This window comes from Amia ocellicauda, chromosome 4, assembly GCF_036373705.1.
Source record: "Amia ocellicauda isolate fAmiCal2 chromosome 4, fAmiCal2.hap1, whole genome shotgun sequence".
Taxonomy (NCBI): domain Eukaryota; kingdom Metazoa; phylum Chordata; class Actinopteri; order Amiiformes; family Amiidae; genus Amia; species Amia ocellicauda.
Window position 1 is genome coordinate 34,946,252 of NC_089853.1, and position 24,699 is coordinate 34,970,950.

At 38.9% G+C, this 24,699-nt stretch overlaps 1 protein-coding gene across 2 annotated transcripts in view; it reads left to right on the forward strand.

The window, feature by feature from the left end:
- mctp2a (multiple C2 domains, transmembrane 2a) overlaps positions 1 to 24,699 on the forward strand; it is an 85,298-nt gene that overhangs the window by 43,667 nt on the left and 16,932 nt on the right. For both annotated transcript variants that reach the window (XM_066701977.1, XM_066701978.1), the window contains 11 exons: positions 1,823 to 1,987; positions 3,114 to 3,244; positions 3,666 to 3,852; positions 4,063 to 4,156; positions 4,575 to 4,677; positions 4,989 to 5,091; positions 6,598 to 6,699; positions 8,301 to 8,375; positions 9,068 to 9,187; positions 22,314 to 22,433; positions 23,469 to 23,510. In XM_066701977.1, coding sequence (XP_066558074.1) covers positions 1,823 to 1,987; positions 3,114 to 3,244; positions 3,666 to 3,852; positions 4,063 to 4,156; positions 4,575 to 4,677; positions 4,989 to 5,091; positions 6,598 to 6,699; positions 8,301 to 8,375; positions 9,068 to 9,187; positions 22,314 to 22,433; positions 23,469 to 23,510 — 1,242 coding nt within the window. The remainder of the gene's footprint in view (positions 1 to 1,822; positions 1,988 to 3,113; positions 3,245 to 3,665; positions 3,853 to 4,062; positions 4,157 to 4,574; positions 4,678 to 4,988; positions 5,092 to 6,597; positions 6,700 to 8,300; positions 8,376 to 9,067; positions 9,188 to 22,313; positions 22,434 to 23,468; positions 23,511 to 24,699) is intronic.

Below are 24,699 nucleotides of genomic sequence, written 5' to 3' on the forward strand. Positions count from 1 at the left end.
ATACATCTGCCTCTCTTTAATCTCTAGATAGACTGGTAGATGAATTTCAATTTTATTTTAATTGGAAAGAAAATGACAAAGCACTCTTTTTCATGTATCTGTGCTTAGATGGATAGATGGACAGACAAGCTGGATTGAAGCAGACTTGCCTGCCTCTGTGCAGTGTGTGGGTGAAACAATAATCCTAATAATGCTAATATAGCAACAATCCAAATCTTCCGAAGGAGCCAGAAGCTGTTGCTATTCTTGCTATTTCTGTGCATTAAACTGAAAGAGGTTCTTCCGCTTTTATTTTCTCACTCTCTCTGAAATGAAGCCCATTGGAATTGAACTCTTATTCACACTAGAAAGACAGCCTTTTTGTTGTTTATTACACGTTAAAATTTGACACCTTAACATCTCTTTCCTCAACAGTAAAATGGTGTGTGTGAGTGAGAGTGTGTGAGTTCCTGCTACAAGGAAGGGCAGAGGGGTTCCACTCCGAAAGCGTTTTGTCGGTCGGATGGCACCGATACTAGAAGCTGATAATTCCCAGGCATGGCGAGCAATAGTCCAGATGTTGGGGATGTAATATCACAGCTGTTGATGGACAGAGCTGGAGTGCCAGCCAAATGGGCCCTCGTTTGAGCTCATCCTGCTCGTCCCATGCTGTTCCACCATATGGAAGCAATCCCGGTCCCCTTTTATAACTAAGAATAGACTCTCTTCTGAGGCCTCTCGCAGCTAAGTGGAATCGTTTTATTGGCCAGCAAGACAAAAGCCGGTCCAAGATAAACACTTCGGACGACATGGCTTGGCATAACCGTTTTGTTCACTTTCTTTTTGTTTTGCGTTAAGGTGGATTATTGTGGGAGGATATTTTCGTTTTCTGCAGCCCTTTCTCGTGTGCTTTCATCCCCTGTGGATGCCCCCCCTGTTTTTTGTGACCTGATGGGAAGATGTTGAGAGGTGGTGGTGGTGGTGAAGGGGGGGGTGCAAGGGGGAGCTTTTTTGAAGCTGTAATGGAGCGACAGAGGGGCCGGGAATCAAAGGGAGCTGTAGCAGATTACAGCTCTGTATCTTAATTACGCTGAGATTCTCGGCCTCCTCCTCTGTTGTGGCTGCTTTTGCTGTTATTATTTGAAGTCATTTTCACAGGATGGCTCTTCTGAGATAGTGTATGCCCTGCTTGTTACCGTTTTTTCTCTGAGAGGGAAATCCACATAGAAGTTCAAATACAAATGCTGAGAAGGCTGTCTGCCTATCCATACTATGATTTTGACTTGAGGTAGTTTGAACAGTTTTGGGTGGCTGATAATGTCAAGAGTCCACTTCCCAAAGTCCTTATCCCTGAAAGGACTAAAAGCATGTTTCTAGAATACCTAATTTCTTGAGATTTGCACACCGTAATATCAAAATATTTATTGAATAAATCGCAGTTTTCTCAATTCACAACTAAATGGTTTAATAGGCATTTTAATGTTTGTTTTGGATTGCTGCCTAAAACTAACACAGTGTTGATCTTGACAAGCTATAAAATGACCAACTATTTATTTTATATATTTTGATAAACCGTCTCCTAATGCATTTTACCATTTAAGGGGAAGTAATTTGTTGCTATTACCTTTGCAGATTGATTATGAATGTAGTACATGAAAGTCCTCGATTTAAAACAGGCACACATTTGCTCATTTCGCGCAATTTCCCAGTAATTTCTGTTACAGTGCGTTACATTTGTAGGCCAAGAACTAGCCATATAGTTATTCGGGATCAAATCCTGTGTCTGACTCTGCTGTAGTCGCATCCCCTTAATGTTTGCCCCTGTGTTGGGTTTGTTTTGCAGTCTAACATCTTGCAAAACCGGCACCTGTCAGAATCACTACGCAAGAGCCAGCTGTGGAGTGCAGTGGTGGGCATCACTCTGGTGGAGGGACAGGACCTGCCAGACGATGGCCAAGGGGAAGTCTTTGTCCGCTTCAGACTGGGCGATCAGAAATACAAGAGCAAGGTATGCTGTTTACCCTACAGTTTACTTTGATTTTTACATTTTTTTAATAGTTTTTATGTTACGTTATTTATTCTAAACTTATATTTTGGTTATTTATTTTTGGCTTGTAAGTGCCCTTAGCCACAGCTAAACTGCAACAAAATTTCCATTTATGAAAAATCTGTCAACTCTGTCTTCGAGGATCTGCTGTGTCTTCATATTTTCTTTCCACCTGAGATGGCTTAAACAATATCCTTTGCCTGACACCAGACTGCAATGTCTGAGCATTTCAAAGGACAGGACAGTGAAACCCTTGCACCTTTAAATTCAGACATTCATATTTTTTCATGGACTTGAATGGGAATGTGCATACTAATGCAAACTAAATCGGAATTGTCATCTTTACTTACTGCTCCCAGACTTGATCCTCAGGGCTACGGTGTCATCATGTTTTCCATTTTAGCTCCATGTACTAACTTGGAACCCTCCCCTCAATAAATTACTAACTTAATTAGACTTACTTTGAATTATAAAAAGTTGCTGCATCCAAGTTGATTTCAAACAGTTCTAAATAACTCGAAACTTGCAACTGTTTTGGACCTGCAGGCGATTAAAAATAATTAGCCCAATTACCGTCAACACAAAAGACACTCGATCAGGATTAAATTGCAGTCAAAACATTTGTTGCCGTCTGCTCTTTTTCTTACTTTTTTGTTAAAGAACTTTTCACTGCTCACATGAAGCTATATGTGTAAAAATGTTACATGACAGTGTAATCTGCCTACCCAGGTTGGCTTGCTCTGTGATTCCTTACATTAAATCAATCAGTGGATGTGTATCACAGAGTATTATCTAAGATGATGCTTGTTGCAAAACCAGACCATTTTATTTATTTTTCTGTTGTCCTTTAAAAACAACTTAGCTAGTGTTAATGACAGCTGGAGCCAGTCATTTTTTATTTATTAATTTATTTATTTTTGCAGTGCTGGAAATTGATAGAGGCACACAGATAAAATGTTCATTTTCAGCCGTGACTGCCACGTTTTCATTTAGGATGGCATCGCATTAAATCCATGCGCATTGGTGTTCTGGTATATCTGACTAACAAGCTTTCTGGGAATCATGTTTCTGTTTTTACTCATTTCAGAATCTGGTTAAAAAGGCAAACCCCCAGTGGAGGGAGAAGTTTGATTTTAACCAGTTCCAAGATGGACCTGATGTGCTTGAGATTGAGGTTTGGGCAAAAGAAGGCAGGAGATACGAGGAGTGCTTTGGGATGTGAGTGTCACAGCTTCATTATATAAAACCTATCATATATACAAGAAAGTCCAGAACATGGCAGTTGCCTGCAGTAATTTGAGAGAAATCTGTATCTGTATCATCAATGTAAAGTAATTGTAGTCTAAATATTTAAAATATGTGCATATACATGTATGCATTTCTAGAAATCTGACACTGAGGCTCGCAAGCTGCAAGTGATTCTTTGACGAGTAACTATTGTGGCTCTTTGCAGCACATGGTATTAAAGCACAGTGAGATGTTCTGGTATAATTAAACGTAATGCAAGGCAACAAGTTTTAAAAGCACATTTCCCAAAATTAATTCTAATAGCACTACTAAAGTATGTACTAAATATTTCCCATCATACGGTTTCAATATATTTATATATTAATTATTTTCTATTTCCAAATTAATCCAGGTGTGACGTGGACCTGTCCAAGGTGCCAGAGAATGCGACTAAGCCCTTCACTAAGGCCCTGAACTCAGGCAGGGGGAAGGTGGTTTTCCTGATCACTCTGAGCCCCTGCACGGGGGTCTCCATCGGTGACATATGTGCCTCCCCCCTGCAGGAGGCCACTGAGAGAGAGCAGATAATGCAGAAATATGTGAGTGGCTACTGAAGATAAACTGTGTTTATATTGTAGCTCCTCCTATTCTCAGGCTGTTGTCATACTCCCTGAAACTGTTCACACATCCAAAGCTGTATGCTCCAGTGCAAAATTGAACATAAACACCAGCTTGACCCCCCATAACTACATTGATATTTAGTTTCTGTTCACAACATTAACTTTGTTGTTGCTTTTTTGTCCCTGTAGTGTTTGAAGAACTCCCTTCAGAATATAAAAGATATCGGTTTCCTTCAAGTAAAGGTGATAAAAGCTGCGGACCTCTTAGCTGCTGATATAATAGGTACTGTAAATCGGATTGGTTTCCAGTTTGATCTCAGTGGAGTGTGTTTTCTGGAATGTTATTTTGTGAGTGGATATCCTTCAGGCATTCTGTATAATATTTCTGACGGTACAAGAGAGGGTTTTTTTGTGTGGTGTTTGCTGAAACTGTCATGTTCCTTTAGAGGGGAAGGGGGAAGAATTAATTACTTAATGAATTAAATATTCAAATAATACCACTTGGAATTACTTCAAAAACAAGGTTATGGGTACAAGTAGAATGAGTAGCCTTTACATTGGGAAAAAAAAAAAAAAAAAAGTCTGTACAAATCCACTGTCTTTGAGGGGATGATCAATTTAAAGTAAATTGTATTAAATAAAAATTATTTCTTATTGTATTTCTCTCTCTCTCTCTCTCTCTCTCTCTCTCTTCTTCCCAGGAAAGAGCGATCCCTTTGTCGTATTAGAGCTGGGAAATGACCGCCTGCAGACTCGGACCATCTATAAAAACCTGCACCCAGAGTGGAACACAGTGTTTACTTTGTATGTCGCTAAACTGGCATGTTTATCGCTTTTTCATTGAGAATGTGATCTGAGTGTAAATGAAAGTGTCGCAATTAAGGATGAATAAATGCTCCTCTAGAGAGATAAAATACCAAAACCGTTCCCCTACAGTGTACACAATTGTTGCTCAGCAACTTATACCAGATACACTGTTTAATTTATGGTATACCACGCTGGATTTGAAGGTTGGCCAATTTGTAATTTGCTGTTCTGTTATTTTGTACCGTATCACTAATATGTACCTGACAATAAGCATCTAAAAGTAATTAAAAAAAACAACTTTTTTGCAGCCCAATTAAAGACATACATGATGTATTGGAGGTGACTGTTTTTGATGAAGATGGAGATAAACCACCAGATTTCCTTGGAAAGCTGGCCATTCCACTTCTCTCTGTAGGTATTTTTGCTGCTGTTGTTCCATCAACAGATTACTACTCCTTTTGTTCTTCTTCATTTCGCTCTTATTTAGAGGTCCCTGTAATCGAAACACCAATGGTCTGTCTCTTACAACATTGTGCAGCCGATATTTGATCAATGTGTTCTTTACATCAATTTAAAAATACTAGCTTTAAATATACAAGGGCTATTATGCCGTATGAGCAATGAAAGTGCTTAACACTACTAAAATAATAGTAATTAATAATACTTGTGTGTGCTGTCTTTTGATGATATAATAGTTATGTTAGTGTTCTGTTAAGTACTATTCTTATGGTGAAATTATGTATTTATACTAACATTATATCATACAGCCTCATACATATTATATTGCTTAAAAAGTTGCGTAAAAAACGTTTTTGTCCCGCCTACACTTACTTAGTATTAGAAGCTTAAAAGAAACAAATTACCTACTTTATATGGTATTCAAATAAGGAATATCAAATAGGTAAATATAATGTCCTGTTGTATTTGAAAGTATTCACACCCTTTGTATGATACCTAAATTCAGCCTCTTCAAGATGACTAAATACTGCAGTTGATTGAACCGAGTTAAGATGGGGGAGGTGGGGGGTCTCTAATTAGTGGCGTGGTAGTCACGAATTTAATCTTAAATTCATTAAATTGGTGGAAATCTTTGTCTTCATCTTTATTTATGAAATCTATACATTTAATATTTATCTCTAGTCTGAAACTGAGTTCAATAAACTCTGAAAGTATATGACTGAAAAATAAGTATAATTGAACAATATGTATTCAGCTAAATTAAACCACAAATAGCACTGTTTCAACTGAAGGAATGAATACTACAACTGTTTTATTGTTAACGATCTGATGTCTGCACCCATTCTATTAAAATAAAATGATAGAAGTGTTTTTGCTCAATATCAAACAAAATATATGCTTATGGCTTTCATTTTACTGCCAATCAGAAACTGTTTTACTGAGGAGAAACAGTGAAATAGTGCTTTAGTCATGATTTTGGTGAAAATTAGCATACTCTTTATTCATCATCTTGATTTAGTTTGCCCGAAGCTTTGAAATGGCAGGTCTGTTCATACATTGCAACGACTTTGAACTGCATTTTATTTTTTTCGATAGGTTTCTAGTTAAATACCTTCTTATGGAAAGCCATATTCTACTTTTCATTAAATTGTTACCTGCTGTGGATTACTTTGTGTTTGACTGTGTGCTTGTGCTCTGTGTTTCAATGTTAACCATGCTATCTATAAATGTAATTTCAACTGCCTACTAAATGCTTCAGTAATAGTGTTTGTAATGTCCCCCTTGTCTCAGTCAGCACACACCCCCTGTCATCTGGGTGAAGACAAACTCTTGAGCATTGACTTGGCAAAATCTAGTAGAACTTTATTGCAGTCCTTAAAGGTCTTAATCTGTGACACTGCCTTAATTTTACTAACAACTTAAAGTTGGTCCACTTTTATAACCTATGTTTGTCCAAAGGTACACAATGGTCATCAGACATCCTATTCATTGAAGAACAAGGACTTAAGTGGGCCTGCCAAGGGGACTATTTGTTTGGACCTGGAGGTCATTTTTAACCCGGTAAGGAAAATCCATCCATATTTAATTACAGTAATGCAGTTTTTGGTGTGTTTTTGCCAGTTGTTTGTGTATATATAGCATGTCCACTTGTAATAAAGCACTATCAGTTATATCAAGTATTCTGTTCTGGTCATGTTCTACCTTCAAGGATACAGGGCAAGAAAACGTGTATAGCCTGATCTATGAAATCAAGTTTATCAGAGAAGTATCGATTTTGTATAAGCTTTTCAAAATCACTCACTGAAATTTGTGGAAAACTGACAAAATGGTTGTCTCTTTTTAATGATGACTTGACCGCTACCTGCATTACATTTAAATGGAAACAGCAAATAAACATGGCCAAGAATCGTAATTGGTAAAGTTTGGCGTCGGGCACATTGACAGCATTGACTATATCACAACTCCTCATAATTACTCCCATATTTTAATCCATCCTGATAATCCATTTTGAAAGAATCTGATTTAGTACCATTTCATATTCCAATAATCCTTAGCACAAATACATTATGGTGAAATGATGGGCTGTGCTTTTAGTTTCGAATTAGTGTCTTGTCAGGTGGGGTTTTGCGAAAATGAATGTATAAATTCTTTAGTAAATTAATACTTTTTGTGTGCAAAGCTCAATCAACGTGCGCACTACTGTAATGACTGTACTGTTGGCGTCTGCCTTTGGCAAGGATTAGCCATGGGTGCAGTCTAGGTCTAATCTGATCAATGTCAGTGAGCTACTAATTCAGTAATCCTTTTACCAGAATAAAGAGACTGTATTAAGTTAAGAAAGCTGAAGATATTTGCTTGGCTTTGAATGAAGGAAGCAATGAATATGGCTTCATATATAGTGCATTCTTAGTTCATAAGAAGCGAGTCAGATAATCCCTTTTGAGCACCATATCGTCAATCTGAGCCCATGTGACTCATTTTGGTTTTGGTTTTTTGATGACATTAGTTATTCATTGGTCAAACATGATATGTAAGGTACATTCATTTAAATGCTTTTTGTTAAGGAATTGAATTGTTACAATACATTATCTGCCTCTTATTATTTTGTCAACCCCTTTTTCAGTTGAGTTCGTGAATTTTAAGTTGACTTTAAATGTTTACCTTTTTTAAATGTCCCTTTTAAATGTAGGATGTTTAAATGTTGAATTTGTCTCATTTAATTACTGAATTATGAATCAGAATTGATGTACTAATTTGTGTTTATGTTCTTGTTTTTGATAATATAACTTTCTTTAAATGTTCTTTGATGTGCTTAGATTTATTCTGGTCTGCAGTCTAGACAATAAACATTTTTAAAGCTTCCCTTTTCTCAAATATATGACTAATCCCACCAATTAATTTTGCATGAATGTAATGTTTATTTGACCACTTTGAGAAGGTAAAAATCTAATAATGACTTAAAATGTATAAATAAGAAACTGCATCATCTATGCACTGAACACAGTGATCATCTTTTAGAAATGTATGACATTTATTGAGCAAAATATTTAAAATATGGTTTAATAAAGTATTGTGTGACTGCACCACAATAATGAGAAGATGCATCTTTAGCTCCAATTATTTTTTCTCCAATGTTTGTGTTTTTATTTATGTTATTCCAGGTTAAAGCAAGCATCAGAACCTTCAAACCAAAAGAATTGAAATTTATGGAGGACAATCCCAAATTCTCCAAAAAGGTTTGTTTTCAGTTCACTTAGGACTGTGCTGTGGTATGATATGATACTTTTTATATTAATGCAGCATAATTAAACTTTTGTGGCATTTTTATAATCCAAGCTTCAGTTGCGTAAAGCAGTGCCGTTAAAAACGTCACAGTTGGTTACACAAAAATTCGTTACGCTGCCATTATTTCCTCCTGTGTTGTGCCACTTACTCCTCTAAGAACAGGCGGTTCACTTGGTTTTATTGCCCTTGTCACTAGAAGTGTGACTGTAACAAGCTGTGCTCTGAAAGCTGAGACACCACTGTTAGAGTCCTCAGAGCAAAGAGGGTCCAATCATCCTGGATTTGTTTGGAACTTCATTCTCAAACCAAGCAAATGCTGCTGCCAGGCTACAGATTGTAACTTCCTCCCAGCACAGCTTCTAACAAAAATCCCCATCTCTCTAGAATTTCAGATGGTTCAGCTTGTTACATTCAGCTTGTTATCTATATCTGTATTTTGCACACTGAAGCCGAACACCAAGGAAAGTAGCTCATTAGCAGAATCCTCTTTTGAGCTTCTCCAATAAACCAAGAAATGTGTCAAGAAATGTAAATTATATACAGTCTAAGTACCTGTCCTTGACCTTACCATATAAACTGTTGCATTTCTCTCTCTCTCTCTCACCCAACCCCCCCCACTCCCCACTTCTTATTCCTGCATCAGATTTTAGCACGGAACGTGTATCGAGTTAGGAAAATCACCAAGGCGGTATTGCACACGATGCAATATATTAAAAGCTGTTTTCAATGGGAAAGCTCGCAAAGGAGTCTAGTAGCTTTCCTGGTAAGTAATTCAGCTTTCTCCACTTCTTAATGAATAGGAATAGCCCTTTGTCTGCCTGTACAATAATCTTTTCACATGGCTGACATTAAAGTGGAATGCTTTTTAACCAATGGCATTCTTAGCAGTTCCTTTGCTAGACATATTGCTTGTATTGTAGGTGTCACTTTTTTTATTAAACACAAACTGATGGGTCATGATGACTCACTTTAAACTCCTCTATTCTATCACTTTATCGGCTTTCAAGAATGTGTATTAAGGTCTCATTTAGTTTCAGCACTGTACACCTCTTCTGCTCATTATTCCCGAAGTGTTTTTCGATTTAAAGTACTTCTGAACACCCAGATAACCTGTTTATACTGGAGTTTCCTGTTAACAAAAGTATCATGGCTATGGTAATGCTTTTCACATAAGATGCACCTTGGAAAAACTTATTTAGCATGGTGAAGCTGAAGTTCACTTTGTGGGGCAGACACCTTTATCAGCTCAGTCCTGGTAAATTGTCTTGTGATGTTGCAGGTGAACCTAATAAGCAGAAGTGTGGCACAATGTGCATGCAGTATAGTATTCATAACTGATTTCCGCTTTATGGAAAACAATACAAAGCTTAAACCACAGATTTAGCAGGATAGTTTCATTGTTTTCGTATCCATTTATAGTAGTTGTTGTTTAAGGCATTCAAGACGGAAAACAGGAGACACTTCTTCACACAGAGAGTCGTCACAATCTGGAACAAACTCCCCAGGTTGAAGCTGAAAATGTGAACATTTAAAAATAGACTGGATAGGATCCTTGGATCACTTAGTTATTAATGGACACCAATCGAGTACGATGGGTCGAATGGCTTCCTCTCGTTTGTAAACTTTCTTATGTTCTTATGTTGTGTAAGGAGAGTCTGCAATAGTTCTGTGAGAAACTGCCTCCTGGCGGCCCACTCCTTGTCTGATGTTATTTCTTCTAAGTCCAGATACTGTGCATTACTCAAACTACTACCTCAGCGGGTTGTTTTACAAAGTGTAAATCCTTTCTTTAATACCTTTTTTATGTTTTGCTGGCTGACCCTTTATGAAACCATGTCCCCCTCATGTGGTGGCTTCGTATTGTGTTTTGGAATCAGTGGTGGAGACGGGGAGACGAGCGGTCCCTGTCAGCGTGACGCGAGCAATCTTGGTTCTGCCTGTAATTGTATCCATTGCAGTGAGGGTAGAGATTTAGATTGAAATTGAGCTACCTCATCCCCTGGCTTGTGAAAAGCCTGTGTTTGTGGTCCATGAACAAATGCACCAGGCCGCATAGTTTGGAGTAATGTGATTTCCCTCTGTCTCCCCTACATCTATACAACTGGCCCTCTCACTGGTACTGCCGTCTTTTCATGTTGACCAGATGGATGCATCGCAGAGTATTTTGAATTTTCTGCTTCGGTTTTATAACTCTGCGGGTTGGCCTTGTTCCTTAAATCGCGCTGAAGGAAACAAAGCTGGGCTAGGATTTCCCCAGAGACTTTTGCGAAACTGTATATTATCTGTCATCTGAAAAAGACATCTAATGCATTATTATTATATATTGTTTGCCTGATCTACATATTAATTTGTTCTGTGCTGTTTTTTTTTTTTTTTGTTCTGTGCTGATTTTTATGACATGTAAGCCTGTTTTCAAAAGCATTGTTCTGTTAACTTTGATTTGATCACAGGAAAACAGAGTGTACCTAATTAATGCCACAACGTACAGTTTAGGTACGGATAACCTGAGGGGTGCCGATTTTAATTTTGAGCCGCATTCTTTTCAGTCAACAGGTCAGGCTCCCGAGTTGTTTGAAAGAAAGCAGTGGATGTGCTCTCATCTTTTGCCAACTCAACATCGCAACAGGATCACGGTTACTGTTGAAGTTAACCCTCGAAGAGATGGCACAGTTAGACAGATTTAATTGGATTTGAATGCAGTTGTAGAATTATGCACAGTTGGTGCTAATATGTCGAGTAGTGTCTAGACTAGTAATTTGTGTGATACTTTATCCCCTTTTTAACGTATAGAATACACCCTGAAGGGTGCTTTTAAAGATGATGTATGCCTGTCATTAAGTGAAGGAAAGGTTTAACTGGTAACGTGTAAGGAGCTTTTATTTTTGAAGCAATTGTAGGTCATGCAGCAGACTGCGCAGGACGGACCATAGATAAAGTAGGGACAATAAAACGGCAGTATTTTTAGCAGCAAGCTGTAACCAAAGCAATCTCGCAGACTGCAGTCCTTGGAACTCCTGTGCTTGTGAAATCAATCTAGTTTTTGATTATTATTAAAAATAAATAAATTACAGGGGGGGGGGAAAATAAATGGAAGTGTTGAATTGTTCTTGCACACAGAAGTTGCCTGGGGGAAAGAGTGCAAGTCAGTCTGTGCAGCCCATGCCTGTACGGCTGCTTGGCAGAAGCAGAACTTGCCACCTCGCATAACTAATTATACTGTGTGTTACGGCATCTGGAGGCTCAGGGCCATAGTCATTTCAGTACACGGTGTACCGATGTACCGAAACTGTGAATGAACAGCTGTCCCGAGTACAGGCAGAGACACCTCACCATGATAAAATGCTACACAAAAAAAAAGGAAAATGTTGACTGTCATTATAAACACAATACCACTCCAGCATCACATGTGAAGCCAATGCCCTCTCTTGAAGGGGCCGCTTAGGAGTCAAGCCAGAGCCCGGCCTACTCGCGCTAAGTAATAATTTGCAATTACGTTTGTGTTCAGAGCTGTCGAGAAGCAGCAGGCCACCTTGTGCGTTAATGAAAGTAGTACCCTCCAATATTTGTATCTTTAGGCATTCGTAATAAGGTAACTTAGTCAGACACTGGCAGATGGCCCCTGCTTGCATTTCAGATGTGCGGCATGTATAATTAGAGTCTTCCTTTCCACGCGATCGGAGGTTGCTTTAGCATTCTGCGGGCTGCCTTTACACAGAGAATAGGGCCAGGGAACAGCTGGGGAAGCTACATATTTATCTATAATATATATATAATATTAATATATACATGTGAGAGTAGACTATAAGAAAATATCAAGTTATTGATTCCAATCAAAAAATAGGCCATGTCATTTCACGGCATCCCAGCGATATACCCTATGCGTTATTTCGATTGCCTCCTATTGTTGTCCTATTAGTCAAATTCCTCTGCCATTGCTTCCTAACTCTCCCTTTCAACTCATCCTGTAACATTGTCAATAGGGTTAAGATAAAGAAACCGGCAGGACCTGCACGTCTGCTTTGAATCTTTCATTCCCCATTCTGATTAAAGCTGTCAAGCTTTTGTCAGGCTGTGTATATGGGGCTATTACTCTGCTGAAACCCCAACCTCACTCACTCACCCATCACTCACGTCTTGAAGGTATTTTGAGTTTCGGTGTGCGAGATAGTGTGATGGCTAATTAGTGTTTGTAATTTTATCATGTGGTGTACTGTTATCTCTTGCCTCAGGGCACTGAAGTAAACCGTGGAACTGTAGCCCATGAAAGTTAATAGACAGTGTTATGTGGTGTTAATGTCTTTTGCCTGTTTTTGTTTTATTTTACTAATTTAGTCAAGCTATTGTTTTTCTTAATCTTGAGAAACCATCAGGAAAGTTTGGTATAGTGTTATAAAAATATATATAAATATATATTCAGCACTGAACTGCAGAACAAACTCCTCATAAAGGCAGTTTGAAAACCCTTGCTTATAATCTCCCAGACACTTTGTGGTAGCAATTGATTGTTATTGTATTTGCAGGAACGATTCAGGACAACACCATCATTTTAATAGAAGGGAGGCTTTCTTGAGCGAGTCATTATTTATGGGTTTGCGGGCTGTAGATTTTGATTACATAATCTCCTCGGCAGTACTTGAGAAGCAATGCTGTTTGATGTCCCCTTCAAAGTGCCAACTTTTGGTTCGAGTGTATAATGGGTATTGTCTAATTAAGTAGCCTAAAAAGAATGTTCTGGAGAAAATACACCCCCTGGCAAAAAAAACAAAAAAAATCTGGCTTTTATTACTTGTTTATATTACTGTAATGAGTCTAGGATCTGTGCTTCTAAAGCTTGACAACTGCATGTTATTCTACAAGAGAGGGAGAGTGTGACAGTTAAAAGCCTAATAAAATACTTCCCTTTTAAATGTTTTTTTTCACTAGGTCTGAGTGAACTGAATACTGTATACATCAGCAACAGCTCTGCAGAGGGGTCAAATAAAGTTCTTTCCTGCACTAACCATTTGTGCCTGAAGATGGCGGTAAAGGACTGCCAAACACAGCCAAGGCAAAGCCGACGTTGGTCTCGTAGTGCAGTGCAGACTCGGGGATACGCCAGGGGTGCACAGCGAAAGTTAAATCTCCCATTCCTCACACAAAACAAACTTTAAACGAGAGATAATATTCCATTACACGGTAGATGACTCTGTGAGTCTGAATAGGCACAATTTTAAAGCAAGGGTCTCGTTTGATCCCTTCACTTTAACTTTGATGTCTACCATACAGTTTCCATCTAGCAAAGAAAATACATTAATTTTTCACATTAAAGCCGATTTCAAGCTTTGGAATTATTAAGAGGCGCTTTAGGTTTTTAGGAGAACGAATATTTTTGGAGAAAGGTAGCTTTGTCAGTTAGGATTCACATATTCCCTCTCTGCCATGAAACGCGACCTAGAGCCCACTTGTGTTTTTTCTTTTCTATTTTTTTATTTTTGTTTGTAACCGTTTCCTTTCTGACATTGCCAGGTAGCAACCTGTTTAGACATTATTTGACAGTCTGTGAAATGCTGATTGCTCCACATCACAGACTGCAAAGATGGCAGTTGATGAATGTTTGATGTTCTGCAGCTGTAAACACACTTGGCAGCTGTACCATTTTTCAGTCCCATCTAATCAGATCTCTCCAGATAAGAGCTGGACTAGGGTCAGTCCGGGCTCTGCAGCCACCCTACAGACACCACCTGTGCGCTCTGAGTAAGAAAGGTCTCTGCTTTTGTTTTGCTTTAGGAAAATTCAACCGACATGAAAGTAGTTTTTCTTTTTTTTTTGGGGGGGGTGGTCATATTTTCCTCCGTTTTGTTTGTTTTTTAATGTTGTAGATCAGTATACATTTTAGATGTATTAGTGTACAGCCTGGCATATTTGCTGCATTGCAGTATGTCTGGAAAACTTACAGCTGTCAAATCATGAGCTGATGCCTTGTGTGTGAGATATTGATATTAATAATAATAATTTGCATGTGTTTCTCTCAGATTTAATTGACAGATAAAATAAGAGCATGTTTTATTACCTCTTTTCAAATTAAGTCTCCAGATATTATAAAATAACCAAATTATGTCCCTAAGTAAGATAGATAGCTCTGCCTACCAAAACAGTGCGCTGTGGTCGACACTTCAGTGTTCAGGAACCTGTCTTTGTTTTTCCCCCCCCATTCCCACTATGTGTTTAACCCCAGTTTGCTGGATATCATAATATCTGCCTCTGAGGCACACACCACCTTCCCAGTCAGAGGACACCTTTCCACAGGCTGCCTGCCCGAGACCTGGCTGCTCCCTGGGAGTCCTGGTCCACAGGGCCTGGCTGACGACCCTGTGCGGTAATGTATCTGTGCGCAGAGCTGAAGTGACAGGGAGAGGCTGCGGCACGCGGGCGGGAGTGGGGGGGGTTGTCTCCTCTGGTGAAAGCTCGTATATCTGCTCGGTCACCCGCAAGGTCCTAGAGTTGTTAACTCTCCCAATCGTGGGTTTCACGCATCCTCCTGAGCAGAGACGCGTACACAGACACACACACACATTCTCAGAGGACAAGAGGCAGGGGTGTCCAGAGGTGACTGCCCGTGTCACTGCCCAGTACTGACAGCCACCACAGGGTCCCATCCCCCCCCCCCCCGCCCACACCCCTCAAGTAGAATGAATTAAGTGGCGCAGCTCAGTGACGGGGAGACACCGGCGAGCACAGTGGCTGAGAGGCAGCGTCCCAGCGATCAAAGGCATCAAGGCTCCTCGCACATCCCTTGTGAAGGAGAGGACTTCGAGCTTAAATAGGCACGCTCTTTGTTTGGTTTTTCTCTGATTTTAGCCGGACTTGGTGACAAAAATAATAGTCGTAACAAATTTGGCCTGTACTGCAGCTTTGTTAGGGTAATCCTTTGTTAAGATGCCGTGGAGGATCGCATGCAAGGGTTAATCGGACAATTTGTACTGTTTAGCAGTGAGATTCCCATGATCGGTTTGAAAGATAAACATGGCGCATAGCTTTTATCAGCTGAAGACATAAGAATTACCGAGGAAAAAAATATCTTGAATGATTAATTAGCTCTTCATTTGGGAGTCCCCAAGATATAATTTTTCTGCTTTAAGCTTCATTTTTCTGATTTAAACTGAATGTATTCCAATCTAAAAGAATCCACTCTTTAACCCAGAGTTTGCTGTTTGTAGGTGTTGAAAACTCTTCAAGCAAACAATGGCTTTTTAACATGGGCCAACTTTCAACTTAGGAGATATGACTCCTAATCCTTTTCCCAAAAAGTATTTGGTGAACTATTGTTCATAGCTGTAAAATAAAATAAAAATAAAAAACCCAAAGACATGAGCAACAAATGCTTCAGTCTTTTTTTTTTTTTTTATGTCATTCTGAGAATGTAGGCTTATAACCATCTTTGAGCTTCAGACGTAGAGATACAATTTCAGCCTTTTTTCCCCCTTTTAGTTTTTAAAGCACATCTTCTTTTCCTTCAACAGAGGAGATTTGAACTGACCGTTTTGAAATGTTTATTCAGCCCAAACTCTATGGCTGCCCACACTCTGTACCTGCCCTGCAGAGAAATCTTCTGTGCATTTCCCTTCACTGTCACCCTTTGAAAAACATTTCTCTGCGCGAGCATTAAACTGGCTCGAGTTTACTACAAATTACATGTCTCATTGCTTTGCATTTACAACTGCTTTAAACCACATTCCTGCCAGTACAAAGTTGCCATCCTTGCCACTAGCCCTCAGCCAGACATTCACTTCAAGCTCAGCTGAAAGAGGGAGGGAGGGAGAGGGGGGGAAAGGGAACATTATAGCTACTAGGGCTTTGATTTATTATTCATATCCTTTTTCTGTTGTTTTTTTAATTGAGAGAGCATTACAGATTACTTGAGCCGCCCTTGATTTCACCCAGAAAAGCGAATCTGGATTGGAGCGACGATTATGCAAGGTTTCTTTCCTCTTTTGGTGCGTTTTAATTTTTTCTTCACCCCCCACACCCCTGCAGCCGCCTAGAGAGCCTGAAGTCAGTCTTGTTAAACTTGCTTAGCTGTGTTTCCATAATCTGCACCAATCAGACTGACACTTTATCCACAGCTCTTTTTGCTGTTCCCCGGAAGGCTTGTGATTTTTTTTTTTTCTTTTTCTTTCTTTGCACTAGCCAGCTTCAGAATTGTATTTATTTATTTATTTAAAGGCCATTTAAGAGCCAAGAGTTTTTCAATCCCAACTCTTTCCAAACTTTTGTTTTTGTGTTTTTTTTTTGTTTGTTTTTTCTCCCCCACATAAGCGGATTTGGATGCATTTTAAAATACTATTCTTTTTTTTCCTCTTTAGAGCAATCTGCCTTCACTCTAATGCCCATCTTTTTTTTCCAATTTTCTCTCTCTATCGATCTAGTCTATTTCTACACACTTTGTTTGTAACGCTGTGGTTAAAGGGCGGTTTGGTTCGCTTGTTGCCCACCGGTGCCCTCTCTCTGCCCTTTGCTTCAGCTTTGCCAATTAAGACCTTTCTCTGGGGAAAGCAGGGAATGTGCATCACTGTACTTACCCCAGTTCGAGTATTATTGTATCGAGACTTTAGCAGTCACTAGTAGAGGCTTATTGTTAGGCTATGGATTGTGTGATCAACGGACTTGTCAGGCCTGTACACTGCATTTAGGGGAATACTATTGAAAGCTCTATAAAACAATTGTCAGCTTATTTGTAACCTGGTTAACAGTGTTGTTGCACACAGGGCAAACACTCCTCTGCATAGTTACAGGTATCTAAGGAGAGAGCATCTCCATCATACACTTCTGGATGCTCAGTAACAGTTTTATTAATTAATTAATGCATTTTTTTGGTAGACACTCCATGCGTAATTGTTCTGACATCTTTCAAACTAAATGCCTCTGTCAAGGGATGTTTGGTACATTAGAGGATGCTCCTTATGCACACAAATCAAAACCATTTCAATTAGAAGTCGGTAATTATCCAATTCTAGCTTGTGCGAATGTAAAATCTGGTGTATATTAATTATATGCACTGTGCTGTAATCAAGAGATTATTATTATTATTATTTATGCATTTGGTTTTATTTATTGAAAACAAGGCAAACTTTTTAGTGTCAACAAAGCTATAATTTGGATTTTTGATTTTAAATCAGGACTTATGATGACAGTATTTGATTTTTAAATGGATATTCCTTTCACAACTAATACAAATAATTACCATGCATGAACAAAGCTTCAGATATAACTGTCTATAAAATCTGTGTATGTATAGTTAGGTGTGTGTGTATGTGTATGTATTTATATATTCTTATGTGCGTGTAAAGATGTATAGGTATATTGATATATACTTTATAGATCGAGAGATGGATGTAACTGACTATTTTATATTACCTGTTAAATAGAACAGAAGAATATATATGTATTTTTTGTTCAGTTTTTCTATACAGGGTGTGGCAACTTTGTCTTAGAATTGTATAGAGGGAAGACAAGTACAAACTTCATGGAAATGTAAATCTGTAAAGGAAAAGGCAATTTCTGCAAAAACTTTAACCCACTTCATACAAGATCTGTGTAAGAGATCCATGGTAGAACTTGGTCATAAATCAAATTACACAGTGTGCTTTTGTTACACACACACATTCTGGTTAGACCACATTTTCAGTTAAAATCTGACTTTCTTGTTTATCCACCAGGATTTTGTTTATGATTTCTCAAACGCACCCCCTAGCTTTTTGGTGCTGCTTAAAAAATATGTTCATCTTGGTAGCCCTATTGCTTTCCAGTGATAAAACATTTCAGAGACCATGAGGCGCTCACTGTCAAATCCGATCTGCTGAGTGATCAAAGCCTGTGTAACACACTTCTCAAGTTTGAAGCTGCGCTGAACTTTCCAGCTAATTAAAAGGTGGATTATTTTCAATATAAATTTACACTTAAGCCTGACACGCCACTTTTTTTTTTTTTTTCTCTTCCCCACTCCCCCACCTCCCCGTCCTTTAATCACTTGCACTTTCAGGTAATAAAACATAAACCGTTTAGCGAGATATTAGTTACGTCTCCATTTCACAAACTAGCAGAAAATGCGAGAAGACAGGGATAGGTATACCTTGCTGCGGCACATTAATGAGGGGTATCTGACATGGTTTACGGAGTGTGAGCCTGAAAGGAGAGAAGGAATGGCTTTTCCAGATGTTCACGGTTACATTTTTATTAGCATATAAAAACATGTAAATCCCGCTCACATGGGCTGACACGCCGCTTTTCGGAATACAGGAGATTTCTGACAGGTTTACTTTATAGCCCCTTTTAGGCACACAATTTAGACACAACAAATTATCCTCCTTTATGCTTTTATCAGTTATCCAAGCTATGCACAGTTAGCAGAATTTGCATTAGTGGCCGATTATGAATACCTGTGACAGATTCACTCTGTTGGCTCCCTGGGTGGAAATGAATTGCCTCCCCATGTTAACTTGTGCCGAAAGATAGAGACCAGGCAATTAGGCTTTAGTGGTTAATGGAGCAGCTTTTGCATTGAGGGCACTGGAGTTCAGCAATCCAGCTGGGCTGAAGTCAGTCTACAAGGCATGTTTAAAATGAAAGCTCCGGGGACGACAGGCTACCTGTCCAAAAAATGAAGTTAATTCCTCTGGGTAACAGTTAAGGTCCTCAGCGGATAGGAGATGTAGGTGACAACAGAAAATGCTGGTTGTTTGCAACTGAAGAGACAAGTGGAGAGACAATGTATTTATATATGTTGCATATGTAGCAAAGCCATTTAGAAATTATCTTCATTTAATGCAATATAATTAACTTTTACTCCATGAAACCACTTTGTGTTGATGTTACCAGGTCTGACTGTCTATCAAAACCCTGGCACCTGTCTTTATGGACACGTTTGTCACTTGCATTCCCCGAGTGCTAGTTAGTAAGAAAAACGATTTTGTCTTAATGTTGTCATGAATAGTTTGGTTTGTCAGTATCAACTTCCTGTCTTTAAATGAAAAAATTGTCTATTTGAATTTAAAAAGACTGACATCTAAAGCAGTGGAGGGGGGTGCTTCAAAAGAAAAATAAAGCAGATAATAAAGAACAAACCATGAAAAATGGGGAAAGATAGCAGAGGAAGACTGTAGCTGATCGCTTTAGATTTTCCTCAGTGGTCATTTTCAAGTTTAGTTCAGCAGGGCAACAAAGAGAGTGAGACATCTCTCGGGGAAGCTGCCAGGTTGACAACTCCAGGACGGTGTGTTTTTCCCTGGCTCTCTCACATGCTTTACTTGTTTTGTGTACAGTAAAGGTACAGTGGCCCCAGAGCAGAGATCCTGGGTGCTGGCAGACATGACAGGCACAGCCTTGTGTGTGCAGTCCAGACAGTGGGCCTGGAGGGCATGCTAGTTCACATCCTACACGGGGATAAACTCAGACATATTGTACTTAACAAGCTCCCAGCGTATTACACAGGGACACGGTGTTATTGTAGGTGTGAGTGTTTAAAGCAGAGTCAAGATCCTATGATTCACTTTAACAGATGCATTACAGGCAAATTCCTGCCTCTCGGTATTCAAGTCCTTTCTGAATGTGTTACCGATGCCGCAAAGTTAAAGATACCATTTATAGCAGAGGTTCACCACACTCTGAAGGGATATTTTAGAATATGATAGCATTTCTCTTAATCATGTTATAATATTAGATAATTGTATCGCTAACAAAGCCCTGAGTAAATTGACTGTCAGTTCAAAATGAACTACTCGAACCATATTCCTAGCCTTAATACATGATAAAAAAACAAAAGCTTTTAGCAAAGCATTGATTCACTTTTTTGGGGGCACATAAACAAGACTGGTGAAACAGTCTGACAGGATTTAAATTGTGACAGGCGAGTATGACCCTTGTGGGCCATGGTTGTCTTGATTGTGTGATCTGTCAGTCAACGAGTGGAAATTTGTCACATTTACCCTTTCTCTTCATCTATCCTCTAAACAACCATCTTAGATAATAACGGTTTAAGACTGACTCATTAGGTTGTCACTAAATGGCTTTAAATGTTCTGTCCCAATTAATGCGCAGCTGTGAAATGCTGTGGGAGTTCTATGCCGTGCTTAGCGCCAGTCCTTTACCGAATTATGAAGGATTATTCATTCAGCATGATTCATCTCATTTTTTTCAAGGGTCTCGCCTTTGCTGTGTATTTCTGCAGTGATGGAAGTGAATGCAGACAATCTTCCCTCAGTTACCTTATGTACCCAATCGCAGGCAAAACAGATTAAATGACTCTTAGCCCTGCATTGATTAATATCGTACATTACACTGAGCTTTGTACCTTTGCAATTGGTACCCTGATTCAAGTACTGCAGTTACTGAGAGCCTGATCAAGAAATGTCCAGGTTCCTGCCAGTTTAAATGCAGTATTTCCTGTCTTGTTTTTATACTATGTTGATTTCTTGGTAATTTTTATTTTAATGAGACAATCTCCTCCTCACACTTGCACACTGTAGTTCTTAATGTTAAAAAAAAAAAAAAAAAAAAGTTTAAAATAAATATCTGAAAGGTGGATGGGCACTATTGGTTAACAGCAACTTTCAACTTTCCACAGATTCTCAATTGGATTGAGGTCTGGGCTTTTTCTGGGTCAGTCTAGGACACCCAGCTTCTTGTTTGTAACTCCTCCAGTGTAGCCCTGGCTGTGTGTTTAGGATCATTGTGCTGAAAGGTGAACCTTCACCCCATTCCAAGGTCTTTCCCAGAGTGAAGCAGGTTTTCCTCTAGGGTGTGCCTATATATGGCTCCATCCATCTTGCCCTCAAGTTTCCCAGTCCCTGCTGATGAAAAGCCTCCTCATAACACGATGCTGCCACGATGCTGTGCATTGCCGTGGAAATGGTTCTCTCGGTGAGATGAGCAGTGTTGACTTTGCGCCACACATGGCTATTTTCAGCAATAGCTTTCTCCATGTCACTCTTCTATATAGCCCAGCTTTGTGGAGCACCCGGATAATAGTTGACATATGGCCAGTTTCTCCTCGTCCTTCAGAGTTACCATTGGCCTCTTGGTGGCTTCTCTGACCACCAACCTCCTTGCCTGGTTGCTCAGTTTTGGTGGGCGATCTGTTCTAGGCAGAGTCTTGGTTGTGCCATATTTTTTCTGTTTTATAATATATTTAACTGCTCCGGGGCATATTCAAAGTTTGGGATACTTTTTTTTAGCCCAACCCTGATTGGTGATTTGTCCAGAACTTTCTCTGACTTCTTTTGAAAGCTCCTTGGTCTTCATGGTGTAGTTGTTTGGATATGTTCTCTGACATACTCTGGGGCCTTCCAGAATCGGGTGCATTTAATCTGAGATCACATGACTCTTTAATTGCACACAGGTGCACTCTGTTCAACTAATTATGTGGCTTCTGAAGGCAATTGGCTGCACCACAGCTTATTTAAGTTAAGTGTGTCATAGCAAAGTGGATGAATACTTATGCAATCAAGACTTTTTTATTTTTATTTGTAGTTAATTAAAAAAGGATAATATTTTTCCCAACTCTGACATTCTGTAATACTTTGTGCAGATCAGTGACAGGAAATCCCAATTTAAACCATTTTAGTTCCAGATTGTAACACTACAAAATGTCCACATGTCCTTGGGGAGTGAATAAGTATGCAAGCCACTGTATGTAAATGTATGTGTATATATAATGTGTGTGTGTGTGTGTGTGTGTGTGTGTGTGTGTATATATATATATATATATATATATTTATGTATATTAAAGTATTTGTTAATTATAGTAGAAAAAAAACAGGAAATTAAGCACATTTGTTTTCAGTTTTGTGTTTTTGCAGTCAGTGCTTTGTGGTTCTGGGTCAGAAAATGAGACGAAGTGTGTCCTGTTGTTTCAGATCTTTGTGGTCACTGTGTGGCACTGGGAATTCTACATGCTGCCATTCTTTCTCCTCCTCCTCTTCGCTTGGAACTACTTCCAGATCGCCTCAGGGAAGGTCTGCTACACACATGACCTGGTGAGTGCCTCGTGCATCAAACAGCCCAATCTGCTCTCTCTCCTCCAGACGTCAGGCAGGAGCTCAGAAGATGACAGCTCCTTTGCTGCCTTGGTGTTAAGACGTGCAACGTGAGCTTAACACAGCAGACAAATGTGTTCCTAATGTTGCCTCTCTGGCCCCAATCAGCTCAGATGTGATTGGCGTGGCAGCTGTTTTTTCAAATCGATTGTGGAAAAGCTGACGCCAATCTCCGCCTGAGAAACCGAAAAAAGAATAGAGAAGAAAAATGTATATAATATCAACTACTCAGCCTACTTTCCCCACTGAGTTAGACATTTAAACACAGTATTAATGTCCTTGTAGTGACCGCGAATTATGTAGGAGTGCACGCAAGGCAAGATAATTAAGTCACATTCATAATTCTAAAAGTCGGTGTCCTAAAACATTTTTATTAATAATAATAATAATATTAATAATATCTCTTCAAACTGTTAATAAGCAGAAATAGCCTTGAAGTGGAACTTCTGCAAGGTGTAGAACCACACTTTGCCACCCCAACTTATTATTTTGAAGGTTAACGCTGCTTGCACTTTTGCCCTCAAATCTCTTAGTGTGAGCTGGTTTAGCCCACAGCCCGACGATTTCACACGCATCCCCTTTTTCTCTGAAACAAAATTACCCTATAGCCTCTCAGTTTGATTGTGTCGCAGGCCACAGAGAAAGATGCAGAGACTTGGGGCAATGTGAAACCTGGGGTCGACCCAAATATCCTGTCTGATAAAGCTGTGATCTTACAGTGGCCTACTGTGAGGCAGAAACGCACAGCTATAGCGGGGAATGTCACACTGTTAGGCTGGTTTGGGTCAGAGATGACTTGATATGAAGTGATCTGAGCAACGACAACAAATTTTGTTTGTATTTTTGGTGATTTTTATTTTTGTTGTTGTTTACAAATATAGTCTGCCTAGCCTTATTATTATATGTTTTCAAATATTTTGTTTTCTTCATGGGTAAATACAATTGTAATGTAACTAATAATTGCTTATTTTCTAGGATAATATGGACTGGGGTGAGGAGGACGAAGATGAAGACAAGGTATTTATTTATTTATAGGATTATATTTCTAATTCACTTAAAAATAAATCTATTTTTTCCCCAAAGGATATCATTTTTATAATCTATTTTCTGGATCGCCAATCATTTTTCAATAGGCAAAATTCCTTGGAGTTTAAAACTATTTCTCTCTGACTTGTCTAATAGCAATATCAAATCCAGCACAACATGTTTCTAAAATACTTTCTAAGCTGTCATGCTTATACTACAGATGTCTCTTGCAAACTTTAAGGTTTATTTACTGTTTGCTTTACTTTTAAAGAAGAGTATTTAGTGCAAATCAGGACTGAATCTAATCTAGACTGATGTCTTTGTATTAACAGGCTCAAATAAGCTTGAAGAAAAATATGTTTGGCTTCATGAAACTGACTGCTTCATAAGCATTAGACAGTTTTACTCTACAGCTTAACATTGTACCTTATATCTCGTCCAGTGGTTACCAATTTTTCATACTGGTGATCTGTTATATTATCTGCATTTTCATGTAATTATATAGCTGCATATACAATGTTAACTTATGACTCTCATATCTCAATTTTGTTTTGTTTGTTGTTAAATGTCTGGTTCATTCATGTCATTATTCATAAGTGAGCCTCCCTAAAAAAAAATGAAAAACCCAACAGTAATACATTCCCAATTAGCAGAGTGTCTAATATCCTGTATAGAAGAATAGCATTCCCTGCAACTACATTCAGATCTATTCTCTTGAGTATTCTGATCTGCAGTTCTATAAATTCTCTGCCTGTTCTGCAGCAATGATAAAACTGTGGCTTTGAAATTCTCAAAAGCAAACTTTTAACCGCAGGAGTAATTTAAGTCTCTCTCTGTCATTGGGGACTTTTTAGCGAGTGAAGATTTCATACTGGACTGTTCTAATTGGAAGTATTTTTGCTGCCTAAACTCAGGCTAAATAAACACAAACCGAGTTCAGTGGAAGTCCTGGATGTGAGCATGTTTGGGAGTTTTCTTTCGACAGGAACAGTACAGGGGAAGCACTGGGGGCTGCCGGAGTAAATGGAAATAAATGGCATAGCAGCCCTAAGTTTACAACCACCTGTCTCAACTTTTGTTTCCGTAGGCTGACTGTGTTTTCGAAAAACTCTGCCAAGAGATACATGATAAATATGTATAGTTTAATGAACAATATATTATTGATCTAAATTCATCACCT